Genomic DNA, 25,965 nt, shown 5'->3' on the forward strand with positions numbered 1-25,965 from the left:
CCATCCTAAAATGTTTGACTTTAATAAAAAATGAACTCCAAGATGAATCATGTACCTTGAGTGTGGTCATCAATCGACCTTTTCATTCAGTTATGAATCAGTTTGAGAGAATTTATAGCAAAAAAACTGACACCTATAATAGTCATTTATATTGCTATACATACTAACGTAAATATAGCCAAGTCAAGTTGAATTTGTGAATGTTTATTGGTCATTGTTCATCTCTTGGTGTAGTCTTGTTACAGTATGATACATCGGTACACTTTATTGTGTCCCAAAGGGAAGTGTGTCATGGACTTCAGTGCTGCACACACTAAAGCTGCCTCCACAATGATAAAGGTCACAAAAATAATAAAGCTAATAATAGCTCCTTTAATGTACATAAAGATCTGGTTATATTTAAACACACCTGGAAACATGTGAATCTGATTTTTATCAATGCAAAGTTTTACAGTTGGTTCTTTTTCCACTCTATAAACGTTCATTCTCTCCTCCAGATTACCATCTGCTTATCTACAGCTATTTGTTTACTTGTCCTTTTTATGTCTATCCAAGGGCCAAATTCATATCTGATCCTCATTTGAATGAAAAGTATTCGACGTCTAAGCCTGTTGGTGTGCGTGGATTTCTCCCCTTTTGTTTCAAAGCAATTTGGGTCACGCTGCATGCTAGAAGGGCTTTGATGGAACGGAGGCATTTCTTTAAATGGCAGTTGACTCAGTTTATTTTCTTGCTTTCTTTCCACTTGAGGTGATTTCCATGTAAATGTGGTCTCAGAATAGGTAGGAGGAAGAGACTTACAGCCCTTGTGTAAAAATAGCGAGTAACTGAGACGTGTTAAATCCTCTGTTTACATTTGGTATAGCTCGCAGGAAATGCAGCTCCTTCCATTTTCAGGCTCCAAAAAAATAGATAGGTCACATTTTTTTTTCAAAAAGGGGAATAAAAATGTATCTGGGACACTTTTGGCTTAAAGTTTGAATGTTATGAACGTTACCTCGCTCTCTGTGGATGTTGTGCCTCAGCTGGCTCTGGATCTAACTGTCCCCTCTGTGACCCTCACATCCTCATAAAAGACAGAATAATGAAGGGGCGCCGATGCATTCACTTACATAATCACACTTAAGATTCACAGATAGTGTCTCTCTGCAGAAAATTATTCTGTATATTTAATCCCTTAGCAAGGGGAACATGAACTCTCACCAAGATAAACTTGTTTAGAACCCGTCACCCTAAATTAAGGCGCTGTGAAACTGATCAGGGATTCAGTTTTTCAGCTGTTGTAGTCTGCTGCAGAGATACAGACACGTCATTATATAAGCCTGCCTGTGGCGCACCTATGACTCTTACACTGTTAATGTGCCGTGCTGTGGGTGTATGTGTAACACTGGCTGAGGAAATGAAGTGCATTGTGGGCCATAAAAAGCAGTTGAGTAATGCAGGTGCTCCCAGCTTCCTGCCGCTGTCTCGCTGAGAGGCTGTAGTGTTTATGTAACCACAGGGCGCAGGGTCACTGCCCGGCGTCTGCTCTCACGACAGACTGCCAGCTTCCACGCACAACGCATCATTTCTAGTAAAAGTACTTGTTTCTTCGGTCACTTTGCCGTGTTTGGTCGTTTCAAAGCCTGTATAATTTAGCAAAGTGTAGTTCAAATTCAGGTTCTCACTCATTTCCTGCTTGTGTTTTCCTCCACGGTAAAGAGGAACTATATTTGCTTGCAAGTCTGCCCATCCCTATTGTATTTTCCTCCATGTCTCCTTGGAGACTGTTACCATGACACACAGCCGTCATTCGATTGGCTGAGCTGGGGTGCTGGAATGCTGCGCCGTTTTGACAGCTAAGCCTCAGGTGGTTCAGATATAGGATCACTAAGTCAGTGTATCCCTGCGAGAAACGTGTGTGTGTGTGTGTGTGTCGGCTAATGTCAAGCTGCCGCAGTTGCCTTAGTAAGACACAAATCCATTCACTGAAATAGCCCTGAATGGCATGCTATTTTAGCTAGCACGCCGTTACAGGGGAGCAGTGTTGCATTATAAATGGAGAAAGGAGACGAGTTAATGCAGCGGGCCGAGTTTTGTGTGAATATATTCAGGATGGATTAGCCTTGCTCAGCCACAGGGGAGGTGTGCTACAGTAGCCTGAGGTGAAGCTTTTCTTGGTTCTCCTGTTGCCATGGTTAAATCTGGACCAACACTGCCCCCTGCTGGTGAAATCCTGGTAGTGTGTTCCTATTTACATGAGTGATGGCTCAGAAAACATATGAGTGAATCTGTAACATTGAAGCTGTAGAATTAGGGATTGCCTTTTGTTTATTGTTGAGATTAACGGGCATTATATTCTGAGTGTTCTGCTCCTTTAATCCTTCTACTTTTAAGAAAACACACTATCCTGCTAAAAAACAACAGTTTTTAATTTGCCAGTGTTCGTAGCTTCTCTCTTGACTCAGCAGATGGAAGACGCTCATACCCCGCCCGCCGATCAGGTCATCAGAGATGATACGTCTGATTGGGTGTGATATGTAGAGTGGCTTATTATGTCAGCTAAAAGCTCCCAGCTTCTCCTCCCTTATCTATTATTGATGCCTCTGGAGGGCTGACACTGTGTAGCTTCCTGCCCAGGTTTCCTTTAGGGAGCATGTCCGGCTGCTGTCATTCCTCTGCAGACGTTAGAGAGCCTCACCCTCTGGAAGATGTGTATGAAAAGTGGCATTTGCGTTTAGTCTGCAGAAATGTCATTTGAATTATGTTTTGCACAAATACGCTTGAACTCCAAAGTGGCTGCTTGTGAACACTGGATGGCGCTCTAACATTAGGCAAGAGTTGTGCATCTCTATCTATCTATCTATCTATCTTATCCAACTGAGTTAGAATTGTTTTCTATATTTATCTATTCTATATTTCTCTGAAAATCTGTGAAATCTGAGAGAAGTGATTATTTGCAAAGACAATAGTCACTACTGCAGCTGTAAAAGTGACTGTTTCTGAATGAGAAAAGGTTTGGGAGTGGTCTTCCCTCAACCATCTGCTCCTTGTGTTCATTTCATCCTCCAGATGGCGCTCCTCGCTCACAGAATAAAAACGGCGATGCTCTTCAATCTGGTGCTCATCATCCATCCTAAAACCCCCTCTGTGCCCCACCCAAAATCCTGTTAGAGTAATACGGTGCAGGATAAACATTTTTTTTTAAAAGTGATGCTCCGTGTATTTCTGCTTGAAAATCAGGTTTTTAATTTGACACCAACATGCACTTCACTAAAGTGTGATGCTCCTAAATGTTTAGGAGTGTGGACAGATTGTGATTTTTAAGGGTGCAGCAAGTGATGCCGGTGAGTCACAGTCAGAAGGTCAGACGAGTAACGACGCTTCGAGGCTGTTTTTTTTTTTTTTTTTTTTTTGGAGAAGAATGGGGGATCTTTACTTTTCATGAGTTTAGGAGGTAGCTTCCCCCCTCCCCCCCCCCCCCCCCCCCCCTGAGGGAGGTGCTGCTTGCTTAGACAGATGACAGTGAGTCAATATGCCCCCCCTTTGTGACTTCCTAACACAACTGAGGAAGAAGTCAGAGGACTCTCAAGGGCAGGGTAAGGAGGGTTGGTGAGGCAGATGTTTCAGAGAATCAACGAGTCTGTAGAAACACTATCAACTGGTTTAAGAGCTCTTTGGACACTTTAGACTAATTTCACGTAAAACATCTCCAGCTTTTACTTGATATTGAGCAGCATCTTCACTTGAGCTGATCACACAGGCCCATGTGGAGTTGGTATGAAGTCTAGTTAGATGGATTGATCTGATATTAACATGGTCCCAGCCTGTCAGCATCCCTCTGTGTGTTTTTTGATGCTTTAAAGTGTCGTATTGACGTGACTGAAGAGCAGTGCTGAGAGCCTCTTCACACAGCTCCATTTCAACAGATCCAGTGTTTTAGCTGACTCTTGTGTACGTGCCTGTTGCCATGGTTTCCAACTTTCATCAGGTGCTGTCCAAAGAGAAGGGGCTTAGCTGAGGATGCAGCGCGCCCCGCTTTCATCCTCCTCTGATCTGCTCCTCCGGACAAACTGCCGGTTTCATGTGTTCATTCCCATTCATGGTGACGGGCTTCATCACAGCTGTGGTCAATTGATGCAGGGGGCTTTTACAGGAGTCTTGATTTGGGGGTGGGGGGTGGGGTTATTGAGCTGCATGTGAGGTTTCAGGACTAAGATGCGACAGCTGATACTTGATTTCACCTCCAGTATCGCCCTCAGTTGTAATCATTCATTCTCCCTGTGAGGTTTGTTTTGATTTGCCAGAATCTGGGTGAGGGGGGCATTATCTGATGTCAACATGGGGGCAACAAAACAGAGGCGTGGCCACGAGGTAATCGAGTTCACCCCCGTAAACAAACCAATAACAGCACCCCCCCCCCCAACCCTGTTTTTTCTCCTCATTGCCATGTGCCTCAAAAGCCACATATAGTCGGCTTGTCAGGGTTGGCAGACGTGTTCTGGGGGTGAGGAGAAGTCCAGTGGGGGGTGGGTGGGGGGGAGGGGGCACATGCCAGTCCCATTTGGGAAGTGCTCCCCCATTTTCTGCCTGTCGAGTCGGGCCAGTGTCAGCGAGCTCCGGCGGGTCCAGGTCTGACCGAGTGGGCTAATGCGATGTGGCGTGTCACCCGGGAAATCTAGGTCAAGTTTAAAGCTGCCGAGCTCTGCCCGCCTTTACTGCAGTGTGACGCTCCGCAATCCCTCCCCTTCCATGCACGCAATAATACCAGCACGCATCCTTACCCAAATCCATGTTTTTTTTATTTACTACTCGTATAGACGACATTGAAGGAGCTTTTTTCTAATTTAGACCCACATATTCTCAGACACAAACACACACACACACACCCCGCCGCCTCCACACAAACACCCCCCCCCCCCCTCCTCCACACCCCAGGCAAGCTCTCAGCCTCTCCACGGCGGAGCCCACGTGATGCTGCGCCCCCGTTAGGGAGGGGAGGGGAGGGGAGGGCGTTGTTTTTTTTTTCTATCATAGTAAAGCAGCAGGGCACGTGGCTCCTCACGCTGCAGCCCGAGTAGTGGAATGTCAGCACTATCCCTCCCGTGCATTAGCCAGCCATCAGCCCCTGAGCTGTTGTTTTTTTTATTTTATGTGGGACGTTGCCGCAGTGCTCGGTTTCATCGGTGCCCTGCTTCTCTGAGCGCTTTTTAATAAAAGCAGGGGATGAAAGCGTGGAGACGGTGAAAGGCAGTGCCATCCAGAGGTCAGGCTGCTGCATGGGCGTGGCACTGTTTTGGTGTCGTTACCAAAATAAGCTTCAACCTCACTGCACCATCTGCAATCTGCAAATATTTAAGATGGGGATTTTTGTTTTGTTGAGTAAATGCAAAAATGTTGTCATTTTATTTCAGATATTTCTATTTATAGCCAAGTGACAAAATAAATCATCATATGGAGCTGTGATTAGAATTTGATATTAATTTACTTTAGTTGATCATTTATTTTGTCTTCAAATTTTTAAAAATCTTTTTTAAAATAATGAGAATTTGCTGAGCTACACAAAAAAAATAATCGAATCACATTAAATCACTAAGTGCTCAGTAGTGGAATTAAATATTTCTCCATCATCTCCAGTTGACTTCACTCCTCGGCTAATCCGCTGTTTTTGGCGCATTACCTCATCTGTATTAATATATTCATGTGCTTTCAAGTCCTACTACTACTGTACTCGCTCCTCACCCGGAGCTCGCCTACGATTGGCTGCTGCAGTGTTTTCAATGGCACCAAATTTTTTTTGCCTCCATGGATACAGTGAGCTGTTGGGTAGATCGGCTCAGCCAATGAGAAAGCTGCGCGGGCTCCTGCTTGTCAGATTCTGCCCCTGGCCTTAGAAGCAGCCCTCCCTCCCTCGCTGGGAGCACGCGATGGCTCAGTGGGGGGGTTCAAAACAACAACAAGGCCGCTGTCGGGCTCTCTGTGCTGCCCGGGACATGCCTGAACTACTGGGTGCTACTACAGCCACTGAGAGAGGGGGGGACTTCAGCTCCAAAGTCTCTCTCTGATACATCCTCTCACTCTGCTATCAGTCAGCAGCCAGCTACTCTCACAAACACACATTGTTTTATCCTTAAAGGCAGGGTTTGCTGTATAAGAAGTCCAAAGTTAGGACTGGTTAATTAGTAAATGTTTCTCTATAATTCTTAGGATAGAATTTAAGTTTTCTCGTATGATGTAAAAAGCTGTAAATCATACAAAGAAAATCCGATCTTTTCTGGTACACTTGAAGATCCTCAGCTGGACTTTGAAATGTGGCCACGCAAATCCCCGTCCTTAAAATGACCTCGTTTCAAGCAACCCAAGGGAGCTGCACTGGGCCCATTAGGCTGCCAGCACCCGCGTTTGCAGCGCTGCAAGTCCTGGCAGCTCTGCCAGCCGGGCTCAGTCTGCGAGTGGCTGAGAGGTGGCAGCAGAGGACCAGAGGAGGCCTGCAGCTGATGGGCAGTGCCCACATCATCCAGCAGGGTGAAGGGCAGTGACAGTTCTCATCCCTTCTGAGGCTGGATCAGGTGGTGCTTTCTGACAGTCGGCGAGGTGCCGGCGCTGGCACAGTCAGACATTCAGGTCACATTAGAGGAAGGGAAGGAGACGAGGCTGGACAGGGCAGGTGGGTTTTTGCAGGTGGTCACTAGGTCGAGTGAGAGACAGTTTTTTTAAAAGGGGGAAAAAGACCCTTTGCAAGCTAAAGAGGATAAAGTAGAGTAAATTGCTTAAGTTATAAAGGGAGAAAAAGCACAATACCCACCGTCTAATTGCATTTCTAGATCACATTCAAGTCAAGGATTGCAAATAATCATTTTGCAGGATCCTCTTTTTCTGAATACTCTTTCAATGCACCTCTCAGCTCATCAGTTTCTTAAATAAAAAATATCAAAGGCGGCATCTCTTAAAGTCTTGTCACAAACCTGGAGAGATTAGTTTATGGAAATGGAAGGCGAGGAAAACCAGAACATATCTACATTTAAGGAGCTAAGAACAGAGACTTCTCTGTCTTTATTATTGTGTTTAAACGACTTCAAAAGTCGACTCTTTGTTCTTCCAGAGTCTCTTCAGTGTGTTGAGAGATGGAAGCATTTACATGTCAAAGGCGTTGACTCTCAGGTAGACTATTAATAGTCTGTGTCGACGGAGTACCTGGTAACAGTTGTGCAAAATATGCCTATTCATCACTTTTGTTCTCTCTTTGAAAGTAAGGACATGACCCACTGCTTCCCTTTTACAAGGTGTAAGAATTCATAGATGCACGACCCCTACTCCACCTCGACCCATTGACTGCGCCCCCCCCCCCCCCCCCCCCCCTCCTCGTTGCATCTCTTGCATTTTAAAACAACTCCATCCCACCCTCTGCTCCTCACTGCTGAGTGTGTACTTTGCTCGGCTGCAGCACCTCCCTGTCTCCCAGTGTTACCTGCAATGCCATGATTTCTCCTGTCATCAGTCAGTCACTTCGGCCTTTAACCTGTCACTCATCTCTAATGACATCTGTCTGCCCAAGTGCAGCTATGTCACTGTTCTGAACCAACACTCCAGAGTTCATCTGGTGTGTCTTCCCCCCGTGTCACAGAGGGTTAAATCTGTCTACGGGGATAAAACACTTTCTCTCCACAGATTTCAGACTTGTCATGTCTGTCGACCTTTTCAGCAGAGACAAATCAGCCCTTTCCTGGAGTGAGATGAGAACAGAGCTGTGCATATTATCACTGCTCAGTGCAGAAGTCACAGCTGAGGTGAACGTTGAGTAATCTACAGTATATGTGCACATGATTGGATAGTTTGTACACTAACGTTGAGAGTTTGGTCTTTATGTCCTGTCAGTCGTGAAGCCAGAGATGATCATATTTGGATGGGAGGGCGGGGCTAAAGAGTACTGAGGGGCTGGCATATGTTATGAGGTAAAGCTGGAAGAAGCTAGGTTAAATGGTGCATCTGTTGTTCACTCTCGCTTTCACATTAATGGTTGTTAAAAGCTCCTGTGAGGAATTTTTAACTGGTTTTAAAACAGACTGGAATTGATACTGATGCCTTTTCATGACTCACAAAACCAGTAAACAACATAATAAACCTCTACAGATTGGAGATAGAGCTAAGAAACATATTAGCTGATATATCTGTGTCAGATTTGTTCTCTCCCTAATATCAGTCTGGCCCTGTTATAAAGGTGTGTCTTCATTTTAGCAGATCATTATTCCACTGTACCATTTAGAGGCCGATCCCCGAGACAGTCCTAACAACTTCACTATAAGATAAAATTCAGATGAAGAATAAATCATCAGAATGAATACTGATTAGTTAACTCTCACATTCCGCTTCTTAATCACTTTTTGTTTGCACTTGATTTCTCATTTTCCCGGGGTTACATTTAGTCCTTCATGACACATTGAGTGCATTAGTATAAAATGATATTATAGAGAGTATGCTCTGTAGTCTGAGCTGTTGCAGTAGATGTTACATTGTGTTACTGGGTGTGCTTAAGGCATTTTAAATATTGATGTTATGTGTCAGCTCCTATAACTGAGACGCTGCATTACACATCCTGCAGACACTGATTCTGCAGAGAAGATAAGAGTCGAGTCAAAGCCTCTCACATTCACTCTAACAGACTTTATAAAAGGTACTTTTACTATGTTTTCTATTTGATAATCTGCTTTTCATGTGTAATAAAACATGTTCTTTTAGAAGCATCATGTGTAGATTAGAGCATGAAATAAGAACATATTGGATTTCTCTGCGGAGGCTTGTGATGTTGATAACTTTGAAAACTACTGCCAGTAACTGCTGAAAGAAACTTAACAAAGCAAGAAGAAAAAAAAAAAAACCCAAACTGAATTTTATTTTTGGAGACGTTTTGGTTTGACATCTGGCCTGTCGAGAGACTGGGTGCAGGAAACACACACATCGAGGTCCAAGGGGAGCATGTGGGGCGCTGGGCCAGTGAAGCAGAGCAGGAGCAGGGTGCTGAGATGTCATGTGTACAGTCGAGTGTCACCACCTGCTCACATTGCTGCTGCATTTTGTTCTCATGTATTGATTTATTTTCTGAATTTCCTCTTTCTCTCGACAGGTATCCTAACATGGGGAACCTACTGAAAGTTTTGACTTGCACAGATCTGGAACAGGAGCCCAATTTTTTCCTCGATTTTGAAAGTGAGTGTATTTTTTTTTTTTTTTTTTTTTTTTTAAACTTCATGGCTCCCTCTCCTGATATCGATCACATGAATATCTTACCATAACATTATCAACTCTGGAACTCTTAAATCTCCTCACCCATTCTACTTATCTTTCACACTACGCTCTCCCCGGCGGCAAAAGAACCAAATCTTACCAAAAGAGCTTCAGCTCTCTCCATCAACCTGCCTCTTGCACGCTGGAATGTGCTCAGAATATCAATCAGGGCAGAGTTGCAGCAGAACCTCCCCCCCCTCACTCAGCCCCCCCTTTAGATATAAAGCACTGAAGTTCAGCTGCTGTGTAGCCTAAGGCCCCTCAACTCAGCTTGATCCTGCACTGTAGTGTTCTCACACTTGGCAAACCCAGAGACTCAGTCATACCTTCAGAGAAAACAAAGCCTTGTTCAGCTCACACTGTTTCTAGGTGATTTTTTTTTAGTTTTTTCAGATGAAAGAAGATCACAATTATATTTTCGAACAAAACCCTTTATGTAACACGTCTTAACGCTTCTCTACATTTTGCCATTTCTTAAAAGGCTGAAACACTTTAAATTCAAACGCCAGCGAGCTTTTAATTTAAAATCATTTTCCAAATAAGATAACTGACTGAAAGATAAATGGAGTAAAGTGCTGCAGTGTAGTTGGCGGTATGGTACGAGGTCTGTTTTAGGTGTTTCTCCTGCAGGGGAGCAGGAGTTTACAGTCATCACACTTGGCAAGGTGTTCTCGCTTCAGGTGGTGGAGAAGGTTCACCGTGTTGCTTTCGCTCAACCAAAATAATTATGAAAAAATAAAATCCCAAACAGAAGCATCTTTTCACATCCAGTTGTTACGGATCTGCAAAGGGGCTTAACCCGTGTCATTTGTGTTCTGTTATCATGCTCCATTATCCTCCTCTCAGCCAGGAAAGTGGGCGGTGTTCAATCTTAACTGGAAGCGCTGGAAGATTATTTCAATGAGCTTTCATTTACATAATTAGAAGATGCTTATTAAACTTCAAAATCGTATGAGGGGATTTTATAGAATTCCTCGAGTTCTTTGATAGCACGTTAAGCCGGTTTTTGATAAGGATTAGATTACCAATCTGTCTCTGCCCTCCTGACCTTGTTTTTGTTTGTTGTTGTTCTCTGCAGATGCCCAGCCCACAGATGCGGAGCGGGAGGTGTGGGAGCAGGTGGATGTGGTGCTAAAGGACGCAAAGGGGATCCTGGATGAGCTGCAGGCGTACAAGGGAGCGGGGCAGGAGATCAGAGAGGTACACTGTTTGAAACTGTGCAGGACCGGCTCAGAGGGACGCTGTGTTGGCTCAAAGCGAGCGTTTAACCTTTTATTTTGGGTTTATTAGCTCAAGAGGAGATTATCTATTACTGGATCTGATGTTTCAAAAATCTAATAATCATTTACTCATTGCCTGTTTCTATTTTGCGATATCACCCTTTTCAGCAAATTAAAATGACAGATCGCTCTAAATTCTGACATCTCTTCTCTAGTCTTCAGCGCTGGCCTGTAAATAGTGGACGGCTGTGGCTCAGTGGTAGAGTCAGTCGTCTCTCAACCTGAAGGTTAGGGGTTCGATCCCCAGCTACTGCAGACACAGTCGGATGTGTCCTTGGGCAAGACACTTAACCACCAGGCAAAGGAAAACCAAACATTACATTCCCAACCAGAACTTTTTGGTTTCACACAGAACAAAAGTGAAAAACGGTGATTTAGTGAACAGTGCGGTCAAACGCCCTCTGTCGCTTCAGATATTAGTGAGTAATGAAACTGTTATGGAAACCCAGGAGCACAGTCTGGAAATCTGCATGCAGGTTATAAACGGAAATCAATACTTCACATCCTGAGATATTGTCTTTTTCTTTTCCCTGTTGAAACCTGGGCCTACATTACCCATAATGCAAGTCAGTGTCAGAATTACGTGTTGTTTTAGTAGCAGCTAATGTAACTCAAGAGTATTGTTTGACAGATGTGAGTTTTGAGGTCACTCTCAGTTCAAGCTTTTAAAGAGATTTTAAGACTACCTTTCAAAAATGACACTTACTCCAGTGATGTCATTTGGGACGGTTGATCAGATTTTACATGAGCCATAAAAAGCATTATGCTGTAAGACTCGTAAGCAAACATTAATAAGTCAAATCAGTGGAGTATCTGTGGGTCACTACACACAGATATGTTGTCTTAATATTGAATTAAAATGTGATTAAAACCATGAAAATGAACTTCATCCACTGTAAGCTGTAAACTGAAAGGTTTCTTAATGTTTCTGTTTCCAGGCAATCCAGAATCCCAACGACGAGGCGTTACAGGAGCAGGCGTGGGCGGCGGTGGTCCCCTTGGTGGGGAAGCTGAAGAAGTTCTACGAGTTCTCCCAGAGATTAGGTACAGATCTGTCTGCGCGCACCTTTCAAATGTAGGCCAGGAACAATCATCACACCGAGCCTCAGGTGTCCTGGGAGATTTTGCTCAAATGCAACCCATCGTTTTCGTGCGACTCGGGCGCTGCAAAGCTCCCAATGTGTGAGAATTTCTGCAGATTTTATTCTAAAGCTCTGACTCTCAGACGCCCTTAAATGTAAAAGGTCTTTTTAAGCAACAGCACTTGCATATAACCTCCGTACGTGACCTTAATTGTTTGCATGTGCATCTGAATTATTGACCGCTGAGCTGCAAAAGTCAACAGACATGCGACACACACACACACACACATATATATAACATAGACCCCAGCCTTATATAAACATGCCTCAGACCCCCTTAGCGATGCATTTCTCCACATGCTGCTTGCGTTGCACTGCACGCTGACCTCTGTGTAGGATGGGGATATAGGTTGTTTAATTAGCATGGATATAGGGGGGGCAGGGGGAGCAGGCTTACTGCACCCTTATCTGCTTATGACCCTTAGGCCGAGGGGGGGGGGGGGGGGGGGGGGGGGGGTGGAGCCTCTACCCTGTAATCCTGGCAGCGTGGAGAAGGTAGTCAATGGAAGCGGTGGGCGGAGGCCGTCTGGCGATGGCTGTTATGTAACAAAGTAGGCCACCTCCCATCCTCGGCTGCTGCTCTACTTCTCTGCCTTGACTTTATGCTTCAGGGGCCGTGATGGCCTCGCAGCCCGCCGTCCCGCACTGATATGCATGAAGCTGGAAGTCTTTTTCTTGCACGCGGGTGAAGCGATCTGCAGAGCACGACTACCGAGCATGATATTATGGAGACAAGATTATGCAACCAGCTTTGCATTTGAATTGAAGGAATGGATTTATTCTGCTCCAAGTACTGATTTCTGCATTGACAGCAAAATTTGACTGAAATTGAACATGGCTGACCGGAAAAATAAATGTTTTTAAGCTTCAAAAGCTAAGAGAATCCAAAGTGATATGCTCATGCTGCTACATTTGTTCCATCTAGGAGAAATAAACACAGAGTATGAATTTTACAGCATTATGAAACAGGAGATGGATACTAGATTGACACTTCTGGAAAACTGAAAAGCAATGATCAAATGATTAACTAAGCATATTACATGAAAGAAGGTCTATCTTCTGCTGCCAGAACTAGATTTTGTCTGCTCGGGTCTGCCTGGAATAAAAGGTGACATCTTTCATGTAACATATTCAAGTTGTTGTGATACCAGATTATTTAACTTCCAATATGATTCTAGTAAAATAAGATGATACATACACCTGTTTTGATACCACTGTTACAAAAGCACAAGTACCCAGTATCTTGTTTTAAACTACCAAACATTGCATGCAAACTTCTCCCCACTGTCTTAATAACATAAATACATTGACCATGTTCCAGGCTTTTTTAAAACAACAGACAAAGAAGCCTACATTTTCAATTTACCAGTATTATAAAACAGAGAATAGCAGCAACGGTCTGACATTTGAAATTCTGAAATTGTAATTTTTGCTAAATAAATGATTCAAAATGAATCAATGAGGGGCGCCGCTAGCCTAGCAGTTATGATGTGCGCCCCATGTATGGAGGCTGTAGTCTTTAGTGCAGCGACCGTGGGTTCGAATCTGACCTCAGCCCTTTGCTGCATGTCATCCCTCTCTCTCTGTCCTCCCAACATTTCCTGTCTCTCTTCAGCTGTCCTATCTAATAAAGGCAAAGAGACCCAAGAAATATATTTAAAAAAAAAAAAATGAATCAATGATGTAAATTATGTTATTAACAGTTGTCTCATGATCAAAACCGTTGCCTTAATACCCAAATAACAAAACAAAAAAATTCTTGCTTTATGCCTTGAATTAATTTTGCTTATTAGTCTTATTAATGTTAAACAGTCTGGTCTGGTCTGGTCTGTTACAGAGTGTAGGCTCTTGTCTAGTCTGAAGTCCCGCCATTCTCTGACCATCTCTCTCTCCCTGCGAGTAAAGCGCCTACGTGCCCGCATTCTGCTCGCCTGCTCTGCCATGACCTGATGCGATCAGACATCCCCGCCCCCCCCCCCGCCCCGCTTGCTCGACTTCCCGACATAGCAGAGTGGCTCATATCTGAAGGCCTGCGAGCAGCTCCATCTTAACCTCTGTTTTGACTGGGACGCTGAGGGGAGGGGAGGGGAGGAAGAAGTGCACCACTAAGGCCATTTTTAATCAGCTGCTGCGCTGCAAACGCTGCCCAAGCAGATGGGAGTCATTACCGAATGGCAAACGTGCTCAATCTACTGCACTGCACCGCCAGCGCTGTGTCCTCTTCTGACAGTCCCCTTATGATTATCTTAAGTGCACTGCGCCCTGAATGCGCTGCTTCTGGCTTCTGTTGACATGCTCATCATCATATGTAATCAAAAAGAATCCTAAAGTACACTCTGAATACATTCAGAGAACGCGCTCATTTGGTAGCACGCGGTGGCCTTGTTGCATCAGACGTGGCGCTCGTCAGGGTTATGTCATTACTGAAGCCTCTCTCCGGCGTCTAGACTGAATTCTAAACACCGTCTGCATCTATAAATACGATCTCCCTCTGGGCTTTAAAGCTTCTATGTTTTTTTGTCTCCTTTTCAAAACCTGTGTGTTTGAACAAGACATGTTTGTCAAATCATTTTTTTTTTTTGTGTTTTTTGTTGTTGCTCTGAACTTGTTCACTACATTTCACTTAATCTTTCCCTCATTTCCCTGCCGGTGCTCGTCATGCATGCATAATTCTGGGTATGTGGGTATGCTCTGTCAAGCCATGGCACAGGCTTTGTATTTACTGACTGTCAAAACAATGAGTGTAATCCTGCTTGAATGGAATCCTGTTCCTTCACTCTCTCCCTCCCTTCCCCGTTTCATGGCAATGAGATAATTAGTCCCATGTCTCATCTGCATCTGAGAGGGGGGGGGGGGGAGCACCCCTTGGCCCCCCTGGACCTTCCCTCCAACCCCCTCCTCCCTTAAAAAAAACTGGCATTATGCCCCGAGGAGTTTGGACACCACTGCTGCCCTAATATCTGTCCTAATCAGGATGCTTCAGCTGGCTGACACACCGCTCACACATCCGACTGATCGCTTTAAGAGATGTTTTTTTTTTTAAGCGTGTAAATTTACACTTTTGTTTCTCTTCTTCTTCTTTTTCCCCCATTGAATATTTTTGTGTGAAATATCTGAATCAGGTGCCTGAGCTTACAGGGTGTCATAAACTGAACAAATTGAAAACCCCCCCGGGGGGCCATGCTGTGTTTTAGGGTAATATAAACAATATTGATTTCACACACATCAGAGATGCATTCACAACAGTTTTTAGTCTTCAGGATGTTTCTGCTCCCGCTTCTTTATGATTCACCTCAACACCAACACACAGACTACAATACTGACGGATGCTTTTTGTACCTGATTATTGTTCATGTGGGCTCCAAACAAAGATTGTTTTCATTGAGCATCAATCAGTAGATTATTTAGTGAGAGAAAGTTGTATCTACTTCCTTATATGTTCAAATGAATCTGACACTTTTGAATTATGGACCAGAGAAAAGAGGTGCAAAGCTACTGTATATCATTTCTGGTGTAGAAAATGTAAATAAAAAGTCAAAAATGTTTGTCTAAAAAGTCCCAGAGCGGAATGAAAAGTCTTATTAATGATCTTTTTCCCCTCAAATATTCAATATTCAAACTTAATTTGTATAGCTATTTTAGAAACAAGCGTTTACAAAGTGCTTCGACACAACAACAATAACAAAACCCAAACAGAGAAACAACCGGAACAGAAACCAGACCAACATCAGAACCCAAATATTCTAGAAGTTATATCTACTCACATGATGAATAATTGACAAGTTATGAAGGTCCGATTCACTTTGTAGAAAAGAATCAACGAGTGATTCTCTTCATATCAAATCTAAAATAACGTTTGAGCGTGTCCTGTTACTCGGATAATAACGGGAGAGTTGGAGACTTAACCTCGTGCTCTTTCTTACATTAATGTGACATGTTTTGATCAAATAAGTAATGTATCAGAGATGAAAGAATAGTGAGTTGAATCTCCATCGTTTCAGTAGTTGACTAACTGTCCCTAATTTAATTTCTGAATATCCGTCTCTTCTCCATTTGGCAGACAACACTTGACCTTTATGACCTTTGCGTCTTTGATATTGAAGCTGTTAACTCGACTCTTTTTAATGACAAAAAACTGAATGTGAAACTTGTTTCAGCGTCTTTCACTGCTGACATTGAAGACACGTCAGCATGTGTCCCAAGGTCTTATTCAGGGTCCTTTTTACAGAACATGTTTTCATGCTGCATCTCTAACTCAGTCGTGTCTCATTTCTCCTCGCAGAGGCGGCGCTGCACAGCCTCCTGGGAGCTCTGACCAGTGAGACTTACGACGACCCCACTCAGCACCTGGAGCGGGAGCAGGCTCTGGCCCGGCAGTTTGCAGAGATCCTGCACTTCACACTGCGATTTGATGAGCTTAAAGTACGTCTGTTCATTCGTCCTGCACATCCCCAAGAGTCAGTCTCCTCTTTTAGACCTCCAAACTGGACTCTTGTGATGTTGATAAAGACTCTGTACTCTCCTCCTGTGATGCAGACCGGACCTCTTTGTAGCCCATCAAAGTGCTGATGCCCTCAAATTGATTTTTCGAGGTCCGTGCGATTTTTCCGACTGCAGCCAGTGAGCGCATGATGAGCATTTAATTAGAATCCTGGTACTGCCCTGCTGTTTATTATACAGTGGATGCCAGTGGAATGGCTAATAAGGGTGTTGGCAGGGAGAGAACTCTGTAAATCGTTCTGGTCCTTAGCTGATTACTGCAAAATGCAGAATAAACGATTGAGGGAGTACATTTTAAGAATTCCTCCACCTTTAATTGCTTTAGTGCGACCCAGAAAACACTGGGGGGAAGCATGGGTGTCGGTCGAACGCCCATTGTCAAAAAAGTAATCGTGTTAGTATTTATCTGGTTGGACAGGGGGTGAACTGGTTCCCCCTTAACATCCTCACTCCTGAGATACAAAAACTTTACACCCCGACACCCCCAGGCGAGTTGCCGCGACGTCCCAATTAGTGCCCACTATCCACGCTGGCAAGCAAGAAACATGAAGGTGGGGGGGGTTGCAAGGTGGCATGCCAGGCCTATTCATCAATCTTTCACACCCATGCATGGGCTTCTGACCTAGTTAAAGTGTGTGTGTGCGCGGCGTGCAGCCCCTCCCCGTCGAAGCAGCCTGTCTCTCTCGGTGCACACAGTGGACGCAGACAGAGTACCAGCCTATTGTAGCAGGATTAGCATGCTGCCAGTGCAGCTTTGAATGTGACAGGCTTATACAGGGATGAGGATAATTAGCCACATGATGAGCTCTCACTGGTGGTGACGTTTGAAAGAAGCCCGCTGGTTGGTCAACTTCGGGTTTGAGGGGTCAGTGACAGCTTCACTGTGATGCTTATTTTGTTAAAAGTTAGCCGACTCCTGCAGATTTACGTGAAGTTCAAATGATACCAGACAGTAAGTGAGCATTTGTCCTAGCCGCCCTCTCCCTAATGAGACCCTTTCTACCTTTTTGTCAGCCTTCTAGTGGTCGACCCCGTTGTCACAATCTGTACTAATGCACATCCCACTACAACAGCCAAATAACCAAATTTCTCCTGACAGCTTGAGGGGGATGTGGATGTGAAGGGGGATAAGTGTCAGAGGATTCAAATCCAGTTCAGCAAAATAAACTTGTAATTGTATCTGTGTTCTTCTTTTTATGCCATTTCCCCCCAAAGCTACGTTTCTGCCTTGTTGGCTAAAGCATTCTGTCATGACGATGGCGTGTTTGATATCCAGAGCTGAATGTCCCGCTGCAGGCAGTGCCACCTACAGACATGCAGAGAACACCCCCCCCCCCCCCCCCCCCCTTTCCCGCATTAAAATGTAATTGTGTTGTTTTTTTCCTTTTGCAGATGACAAATCCTGCCATCCAGAACGACTTCAGCTACTACAGAAGAACCTTGAGTCGAATGCGGATCAACAATGTACCGGTGAGCACATCTTGTCCTTTTCCTCTCGGGGCGGTGAGGATGCTTCAGTTTGAATACAAAAGAAAGAAAGATAATCAACTATTTCAAAGCAGTTGTCAAACAAAGGTCTATATTAAAAATAAGTAATAGCATAGCTGGTACATAAAAGGTGTTTCTAAAAAGCTAACTCGGGCACTCGTAAAACTTATTTCAGGGCTGAAGTCTCATACAGCAGACATAAACAGCTTCTCATTGTGAAGTAAAAAAAGTTGTTTCGCTCAGCGGCAACCAAACGGAGCTATTAACATTTACAGAAGGCGGGATACACAAAGCCGGCAGCCAGCAGCTAAACATTGGGGGAGAGTTTAGAAACTTCAGAGTCAAATGTTTTATATGGACCTCTAGTTTTCTCCGTTTCTGCTACATGTGGCTCTCGCAAACTTTTTGGATAGTAGCTGCCTTGTTTAAGGAGATAATATGTCATTGTTGTGTTAGCAGCATCTCTCTGCTGCCCCCAAGTGGCCAGAAAATCAGTTAGGGATTTAAAAAAAAAAAAGGTTTGTTGTTTTTTAGGTTTCATTCTGTCCTCGTGTAACTTCATGATTAAAGACACGGTTACCTGCTCTGTTTGACATTTTTGATGACACATCAGGTCACCAGTTCAAGTTTAACCCAGCTCATTCTCTATAGCTTTATTTCATAGTAAGTTAATTTAGTGACATGTGAGATGATTTTTTTTAAAGTGCATGAGAGGCAGACTTCCTGTCACCACAACGTGTCCATCCTTCAGTCTTCATGCTAACAGCTCCTGATCAGATTAATAAAACTACAGCGATGTTCAGGTCAGAGATCTGCCGGGGTAACTTACATGCAATAAAAAGGAAGCAGCTCACTCGCTACTATTAAAGTGATTTTTCCTGTATTGATTTTAGACATTAGCTTTGATGATATTGAAATTCAAGAAACCATTCACTCTCTCATATCATGCATGCTGTACTTTAAAAGCTGTACATCTGTATTCAGAGGCTTTAAGGGTATCTAAATGATACTTAGGTGCAGGAAGTGGTGAGATTTCATTGTTCCCGCGTCGCAAGAAAGAACGGATACTGCTGGTGGTTTTGACCGTCTGACAGCTTGGCTTTATCCTCCAGACTAGAATGAGCCATTAGGCAAATGGGCCCAGACAAGTTGTCGTTAGGACCTGTCACTGCTGAAAGACGCTCAGGCTGTCGTCCTCCCTCGTAGCTCCGTCTCACAGCGGCACAAATTTAGTCACCGCTCAGAACGACCCAACCAGTCAGACATCTGAGATGAAACACATCCGTCCCTGCGGTAAAAAAAACAAACAACCAAAAAAACCCTCTTTGAGCTCACATGTCATGATTTGTTTAAACATGAATCGGTATGAATTGTTTGGGAAACTATTATTCATTTTCTTTTGCTGTTCTCATAATGAAAAAAAAAACATGAAAGAGTTCATCTTTCTTAAATATGCGGACACATTTAGAACAGTCTGTTCGAGAGACACCTCGTTCTTTGAAAGCACACCTGACGGGGAACAGAGTGAGCTTCAGTCTGAGACTAGAAAGCAGCAGGATGGGTTAGTCAGCTGGGAAACCAGGAGGCTTCACTGTTGTTGTTGTTTTTTTATGTCAGGAAATGTTCAGTTGTGACTTGAATGTTTTAATGTGCACTTTCACAGCCTGTCTGAGCTGCATGACAATGATGAAGTGACTAAACTTTGAGCATTATGAGACAACGTTTCAGTTCTGTTCTGACCCGTGTAGAGGAAGACAAAGACATGACATGAACAAAGACCCAGATCCCTCACTTCCCAAGCAGCCACAGAGAACAGTTCAAATTTTCAACCAACACGTTATTTATCTTTAATAAATTAAATAAGAAGCAAGGATATACTAAAAGTGGCAATATGAATAACTAAGGATAAGGATGAATCAGTGTCAGAACATAACAAACCAAACGGAGGTCAACTGGTGAAGCGACCTAACCTGATAAATCTAGAAGAAAAAAAACGTACTTCCCTAACTAACCGAAAACATAAGAAAACGAGGTTAAAGTAAATAGTGATTAACACCCCTTCACAAAACGGATTAACAAAGTAAACGTGGCGTGCGTGGCGGAAATCCAGGAAGCGCCATCTTCCTGCTTTTATAGCGGGAAAGACCTGTCCACAGCGTTTCATTCGTAGGAGCCGGAAAATGATGCTCCAATCAGCTCCTTAGACCGGCACATCTATTTACAAAAAGAAAAACAACAACGCAAGCAACACAGCCAATAGAAAAAAAAACAGATACACATCCCAGCTCCATGCTCGATCAAAGTCAGTCAGGATATCTCGCTAACGGAGACTACAAATATGGTGAGTCTTCAACTGAACTGTTTGTTCGAGATCCTGAACTCAGGGTTAGAGCTGGACTTCTTCTGTTTTTAATTCCTACTTTGTCTTCTTTATGTCCCTGCATAGAAAAGTTGTCAAATGTTTTCAATAGCATGTGTCTGAAACTAAAACAATCTGTTATTTTAATGTTCAATAGTTTTGAAAAGTACCAAGGCTTTTAAAAACAAACACAGATTATTGGTGATATTTTCAAAGCAAAGCTTCCACGAGCAAAAAAGAGAGAGAGAGAGAGAGAGAGAGCAGCAGGAGTCCATTTAAATTCACGGGCTGGTTTAACTGGATTATGAGTGATAATTCTGTCCACATTATACAAATTCATTGGCAGTGTTTTGGGTCAGTGTGCAGATGTTTGCCTGCAATTTCTGGTGATTAAAAACAATACATTTCCAAATATTTGGTTTCTAGGACTTGGACTGTTGTTGCTGCAGTATCCAAACGTGCACAAGACAAGAAACAAAAACAAAGGGAGAAAGAAGAAGAAAAAAAAACAACAACAAAAATGTGTAATATCAAAAGATGATGAGGCATACAGAATCCAGGGAACCTACTCACCTCTGCATAAGGAGTGGATTGTCCACTCGCAGGTCAAAAGCAAAGACAGGGATAGTAAAAACACAAACTTCATAGTATTTTAGCGATGAAGCGGTGTGATCATGGACCGTCGCAAATGGTTCTGAAATAGGAAGACGAGGCATTTGTGAACCGTTGGAGAGATGAAATGGACCGAATATTAACAGGTAAATGATTCCAATCTGAGTGAGCTTTAAACATGAACGCTTTCTTGGTTTTTGATTTTATTTGAGACTGCTGGAACTGAAAAGAAGAGCTGGGAGGATTTGCAAAGATAAATTGTATTTCTAAAGATCGATTCGGGCCCTTCTGTCTCCATGAGCTTTACCGTGTCACAATGTTCATATGAAGCTACAGAACACAAGGGGACATAATTAAAGGAGTTACGAGTTTAAGATGAGTCAAAAGGCTGCTGTTGTTTTCCTGAAGGCTTCTCACTACACCGCCTGAGAGTGTCAGATCTCTAAATGATGATGCTGCTTACAGAGACTGTAGACCTCATGAGCTCCATGAGTCTGTATGTGACCCCGACTCTGGCTTAAGAAAGCAAGAATACAGTGAATGTCATTATTAAAAGTAGTTCTATTTGATGATTTTCAGGCAGAAGGGGAGAATGAAGTCAACAATGAACTAGCCAATCGGATATCTCTGTTCTACGCTGACGCCACGCCCATGCTGAAAACATTAAGTGACGGCACAACAAAGTTTGTCTCCGAGGTGAGCCAGACAGAAAGAGAGTGGAGGACACTTTGAAGAGATGTTTAAAAAGGCTGCCGTCATTTCTTATTTTTTATTTTTGTGTTTCTGCATTCCCACAGAACAAGAACCTGCCCATAGAGAACACGACGGTCTGCCTGAGCACGATGGCGAGCGTGTGTAAGGTCATGTTGGAGACGCCGTGAGTGACTTTCTGCACTCTTTGAGAGCTCCTTCACTTCTTGCACTTGACATTTACACGTGTAATCCGACCGCTCCTTGTCCCTTTTTTTTCAGGGAGTACCGCAGCCGATTCACCAGCGAGGAGACGGTGTCGTTCTGCCTCCGGGTGATGGTGGGAGTAATCATCCTTTACGACTACGTCCATCCTGTGGGAGCTTTCGCCAAGTCGTCCAAAATCGACGTGAGTGCAGTTTTCTACCTCAATCCCTCCTCACAGTTATTTAAAGCTAACAGTCGTGCTTTGTGTCCGCAGATGAAAGGCTGCATCAAAGTCCTCAAAGATCAGCCTCAGAACAGCGTCGAAGGCCTTCTCAACGCTCTCAGGTAAGCTCATGTCCTCGCCAAATTGTGTTCTTCCCCCTGCAGCCCGCCATGTAACGTGATTATAGGTGCAGTCTGGCAGCGTGCACGCTCTCTCATTGAAAAATACTCGGCTGCTCAAGCTGTGAGTGAAATGATATTTGGTGCCTGTTCACGAGCACACTCCGGGTTTATTTCACTGTGACGGCTCCCTCGCCCGCGAGTCCAGCGGGGGGATCCGGTCAGCTGCGAGAGCCTTCTGCGCTCCGTTTAAGGTTGGGTGTCGAAGCCTCTCCAGAAATGCAGATTACATCTGACACCTCAACCCCCCCCCCACCCCCTCACAGTCTCCCAAATTTCACCCGCCTCGCCTAATGCTCACAGCTGCTCAGTCTGACGGCCCTGTTTCCGTGGTGACCTCACATCTGTATGCCTCTCTGTGTACAGGGGGCCTGAGGCACGCCCAGTCACGTGAGGTCACTCGCATGGAAAAGTGTTGGATTATATGTCGGTGGTTACATCTGTGAGCTGACAGATGGTGACAAAACGCTGTAGATGCATGCAGTGGTGTAAAGTAACTTCTAGTACAGGGCTGTTCTTTAACTGGTTATGAAACAGACTAAATGAATACTGATGGTCTCATGAGAGAAATACAAATTATATAAATCTGAAACCTCGAAACAGCATGTCTGCTGCTGCCACAGGGTAGGAGTCAGACGAGGCGATTAACTACATGCTGCACAAACAGTCTTAAAGGAGACATATTATGAAAAATCCACTTGTACAGTGTTTTTGAACATATATTTGGGTAACCTGAGTGTCTACCGACCCACAAGATGTGAAATAAACACATCCAGTCTTTTGTTTGTGGTCTGCATAAGTCTTACAACACAGAGAACATGCTCTGTTTCAGAATCTCAATATCAACAAGATTTCAGAGAACAACATACTGACGGAACAGGAAACACAAAGCAGAAGCTCAAGTACGTGCACGGAGATCGTAGTGGTCGTGTGCAGACAGTTTTTGCATCACAGGATCAAAACGTTTATTAAAATTGCTATATTGTTACTGTGAACGGCACCATAGGTCAACTGTCTTTCAAAATTGTCATCGCAGCTTTGCAGCCGTATCGATTCTGTAACATCTGCATCGGTACATGTATTAGCAAGGAGCACATGACGATATATTGCCATATGGATTTTTTTGGAGCACAGTCCTGAAAGCTGTCAGCAGCATATACGTTAAGTTTTGCAACGTCTCCTGTGTCTTTATCGTTGAGGTCATCAGCAACGAGATGTCATCCACTCCATATTGAACACATGGAAAGTCAACTTTAGAAGAAAGGAAGTCATGCAACCCCTAGTTTGATACGTTTCATCCATCATATAAAATTGTTGTCTGCAGTCTATTTGTAATGGAGTATTTTCACATTGTTGTGTTGGTACTTTGCTAAATTAAAGACTCTCTCTGACCTGCAGGTACACAACCAAGCATCTTAACGATGAATCAACCAACAAGACTATCAAGAGCATGCTGCAGTAGACTGAGCTGCTGCTACAACTGCTGCCTCACACCCTGCTGCGGGGAGACGCCACTCTCCTGACTGATGTCGGTGCACAGAATGTTTTTCCTCTTTTTGCTTTTTTTTTTTTTTTTTCTATCTTGGAAATAGAGCTCCTGCTCCGCCCTCTTTTATAATGCAAAATGCTACTGCCATTATGAACATCTTTTTCTGTGCCAAAAAGATGTTGCTGCGATGTAATGTTTTGGATATAAAGGCCATGCAACAGTGGCAGCTACTGAAAACATGGTGGATCCTCCGGTGTTTTTAAACTCGTCTTGTTTTTCCCCTGTGGAAGGGACGGGAGTGCTTTGACTTGAAAATTTAAAAGAGAGATATATAGAGAAGTATATATTATTTTTGTTTGATTCGTTATTTAATATCACATCCTGTGCATGATGAAAAGGATGTCTTTTCCTTCTATTTAAAAAAACTAATGGTTCCGTTTGATTTGTCTGCTCTATTGTGCATTATTACATGTTTTGTTCTTGAAATGGTACCTGTCAAAATGAGATTGAAAAGTTCTGTTTTTATATTTTTTATAGGTTTTAATTTTTGTGCATATGTCCTTTTTTTTTTTCATCGTGTTGTATTTTTGATTTGGAAACTTCAAACTGTGATGTGTTCAAAATCAGATTTAATTTTGGGAAATTGGGAGTGTGTACTGTAAATGGACAGTATGATGTGGTTGGAGAAATTAAAAGGAGAACTCTTGTTTTCTATGAATCTCCTCGTCCGCTTTGACTTCTTGGCTCGTACCGACATCTCAGGATCGCCCAGAGGAAGATTTATTGCAAGGTTTTGTTTTGATTATTTTTATTTGAAAATCAACATAATACAGATTTTCTCTGCTTAACCACAAGACCAGTGTTGTAGTCAAGACCACACTAACCGAGACAAGACCAGGACCATAAATATCACAGAAAAACCATCATCTGATGTGCAGCATGTCACTCACCTAGAATGTAACATCGGGAAGGTTGCGGCCGTGACGGGGATAAAATCAAACTTCAAATGAATTGAAGTTATTCATTCTTTTAGAAAGGGGCGTTTTCCTTCTAATCACAGAAATGATGTGGAAAAATAGTCTAGTGGTGGTCCTGACTGTCTTGATTTAAAATCCTGAGTCCGCCCAGTCTGAGACCGAGGCAAGGCAGAGTAAGCTTTTGATTCCGAGTGCAGGCCGAGACTTTCAAAAGGTGGACTCGAGACCAGTGTTGAGACTAAGAGCGATTTCGAGCACTTACAACACAACACAAGAGACAGAGAGCAAAACAGTTTTTAAACATACAGCTTGATTAAAGAGGAAACGATGTGCTGGCTGGCTTTGCACTTAGGTTGTGCGTCCCACATACAGACGCTCTAGTCCTCAAAGTAGGCAGCCGACCCTCTTCACTTTCCCCACAGGTCACTCCCCACTCTCTCCTCATGATGTCTTTCTCTATCCACTGTCCTGTCATCTAAATAAGGCATAAAAAGCCCAACATTAAATATATTAAAAATGAGAGGCTGTAAAGTTTCTATTCAAACAGCTCAGTGATGGTGAATATTAATACAATATGCTTTTTTTAAAATTGCAGGAGCTTTTTCATAGTTCTACAAATTGTTGGAAGCCTCTCCCCTTTTGTTATTGATTTTGCACCACGGGAGCTATGAACTATTTTAGTTCCTAGAACCCTGTTGAGTGTCAATGTGCACAGTGATTGGTCTTAACGCCGGTGTACGTTGAATTAACCCATCCATCCATTATCTATTCTGCTTTTCCTGTTCGGGGTCCCGTGGGCTGGAGACGATCTCAGCTGTCACTTGGTGAGAGGCGGGGTTACACCCTGGACTGGTCGCCGGTCAATCACAGGGCTGACATATAGAGATGGACAACCAGCCACACTCACATTCACGCCTACGGGCAATTTAGAGTCAACAATTAACCTAACGAGCATGTCTTTGGACTGTGGGAGGAAGCCGGAGTACCCGGGGAGAACATGCAAACTCTTCATAAACTCAATCACACACAGCTCCCACCACGCCATCCTCCATATCATCAGTTGACGACTTTACGTCTTGATCCATTGAGTAATGAAAGCATGTGTCAAACATAAACTGGATGCATTAGTTCCAGTCTCATGAAGATAAAGATATATCCGTATACAAAAACTGAGAGATATAAGAAATGTTTTTCTTAGTTGCTCGTTTACTAGACGGGCTAACATTCAGACATGATCCATTTGCCTTTTGTCACCACTGTTTTAGTTAATCCCTCATTTATAAAAAAACAGAAGTGCAAAGGAAAGCCTTTTGCAAATGAAAGATTTATCTTTTCTTTCTATTCATTCGTTCTTTTCCATGTTCTCTTCCTTTCAGGCTTCTAAAAGGAAAAAAACAGAAGCCCCTCCCCTCTCTCTCTCTCTCTTCATGTTTAACCTTCCTCTCCTTTTCTCCTCTTCACTGTGGCGCTTTAGAGTGAGAAGGGGGCGACTCTTGGGTGGGCACTGCAGCACTATCAGCAGCGTGTTGGAGAACTTCTCAGGGTCAAAGAGAGCGAG

At 43.5% G+C, this 25,965-nt stretch overlaps 1 protein-coding gene across 1 annotated transcript in view; it reads left to right on the forward strand.

The window, feature by feature from the left end:
* Positions 1–24,148, forward strand: part of fam49bb (family with sequence similarity 49 member Bb) — a 35,365-nt gene extending 11,217 nt beyond the window's left edge. Inside the window, exons 3-12 of the mRNA XM_020653803.3 lie at positions 9,101–9,183; positions 10,340–10,461; positions 11,480–11,585; positions 15,966–16,105; positions 17,576–17,653; positions 21,222–21,338; positions 21,440–21,519; positions 21,615–21,741; positions 21,814–21,884; positions 23,340–24,148. Of these exons, the coding sequence (XP_020509459.1) occupies positions 9,111–9,183; positions 10,340–10,461; positions 11,480–11,585; positions 15,966–16,105; positions 17,576–17,653; positions 21,222–21,338; positions 21,440–21,519; positions 21,615–21,741; positions 21,814–21,884; positions 23,340–23,403 (978 nt within the window). The 5' untranslated portion in view covers positions 9,101–9,110 and the 3' untranslated portion in view covers positions 23,404–24,148. The remainder of the gene's footprint in view (positions 1–9,100; positions 9,184–10,339; positions 10,462–11,479; positions 11,586–15,965; positions 16,106–17,575; positions 17,654–21,221; positions 21,339–21,439; positions 21,520–21,614; positions 21,742–21,813; positions 21,885–23,339) is intronic.
* The last annotated feature ends 1,817 nt before the right edge of the window (positions 24,149–25,965 follow it).

Source organism: Labrus bergylta, chromosome 20 (assembly GCF_963930695.1).
Source record: "Labrus bergylta chromosome 20, fLabBer1.1, whole genome shotgun sequence".
Taxonomy (NCBI): domain Eukaryota; kingdom Metazoa; phylum Chordata; class Actinopteri; order Labriformes; family Labridae; genus Labrus; species Labrus bergylta.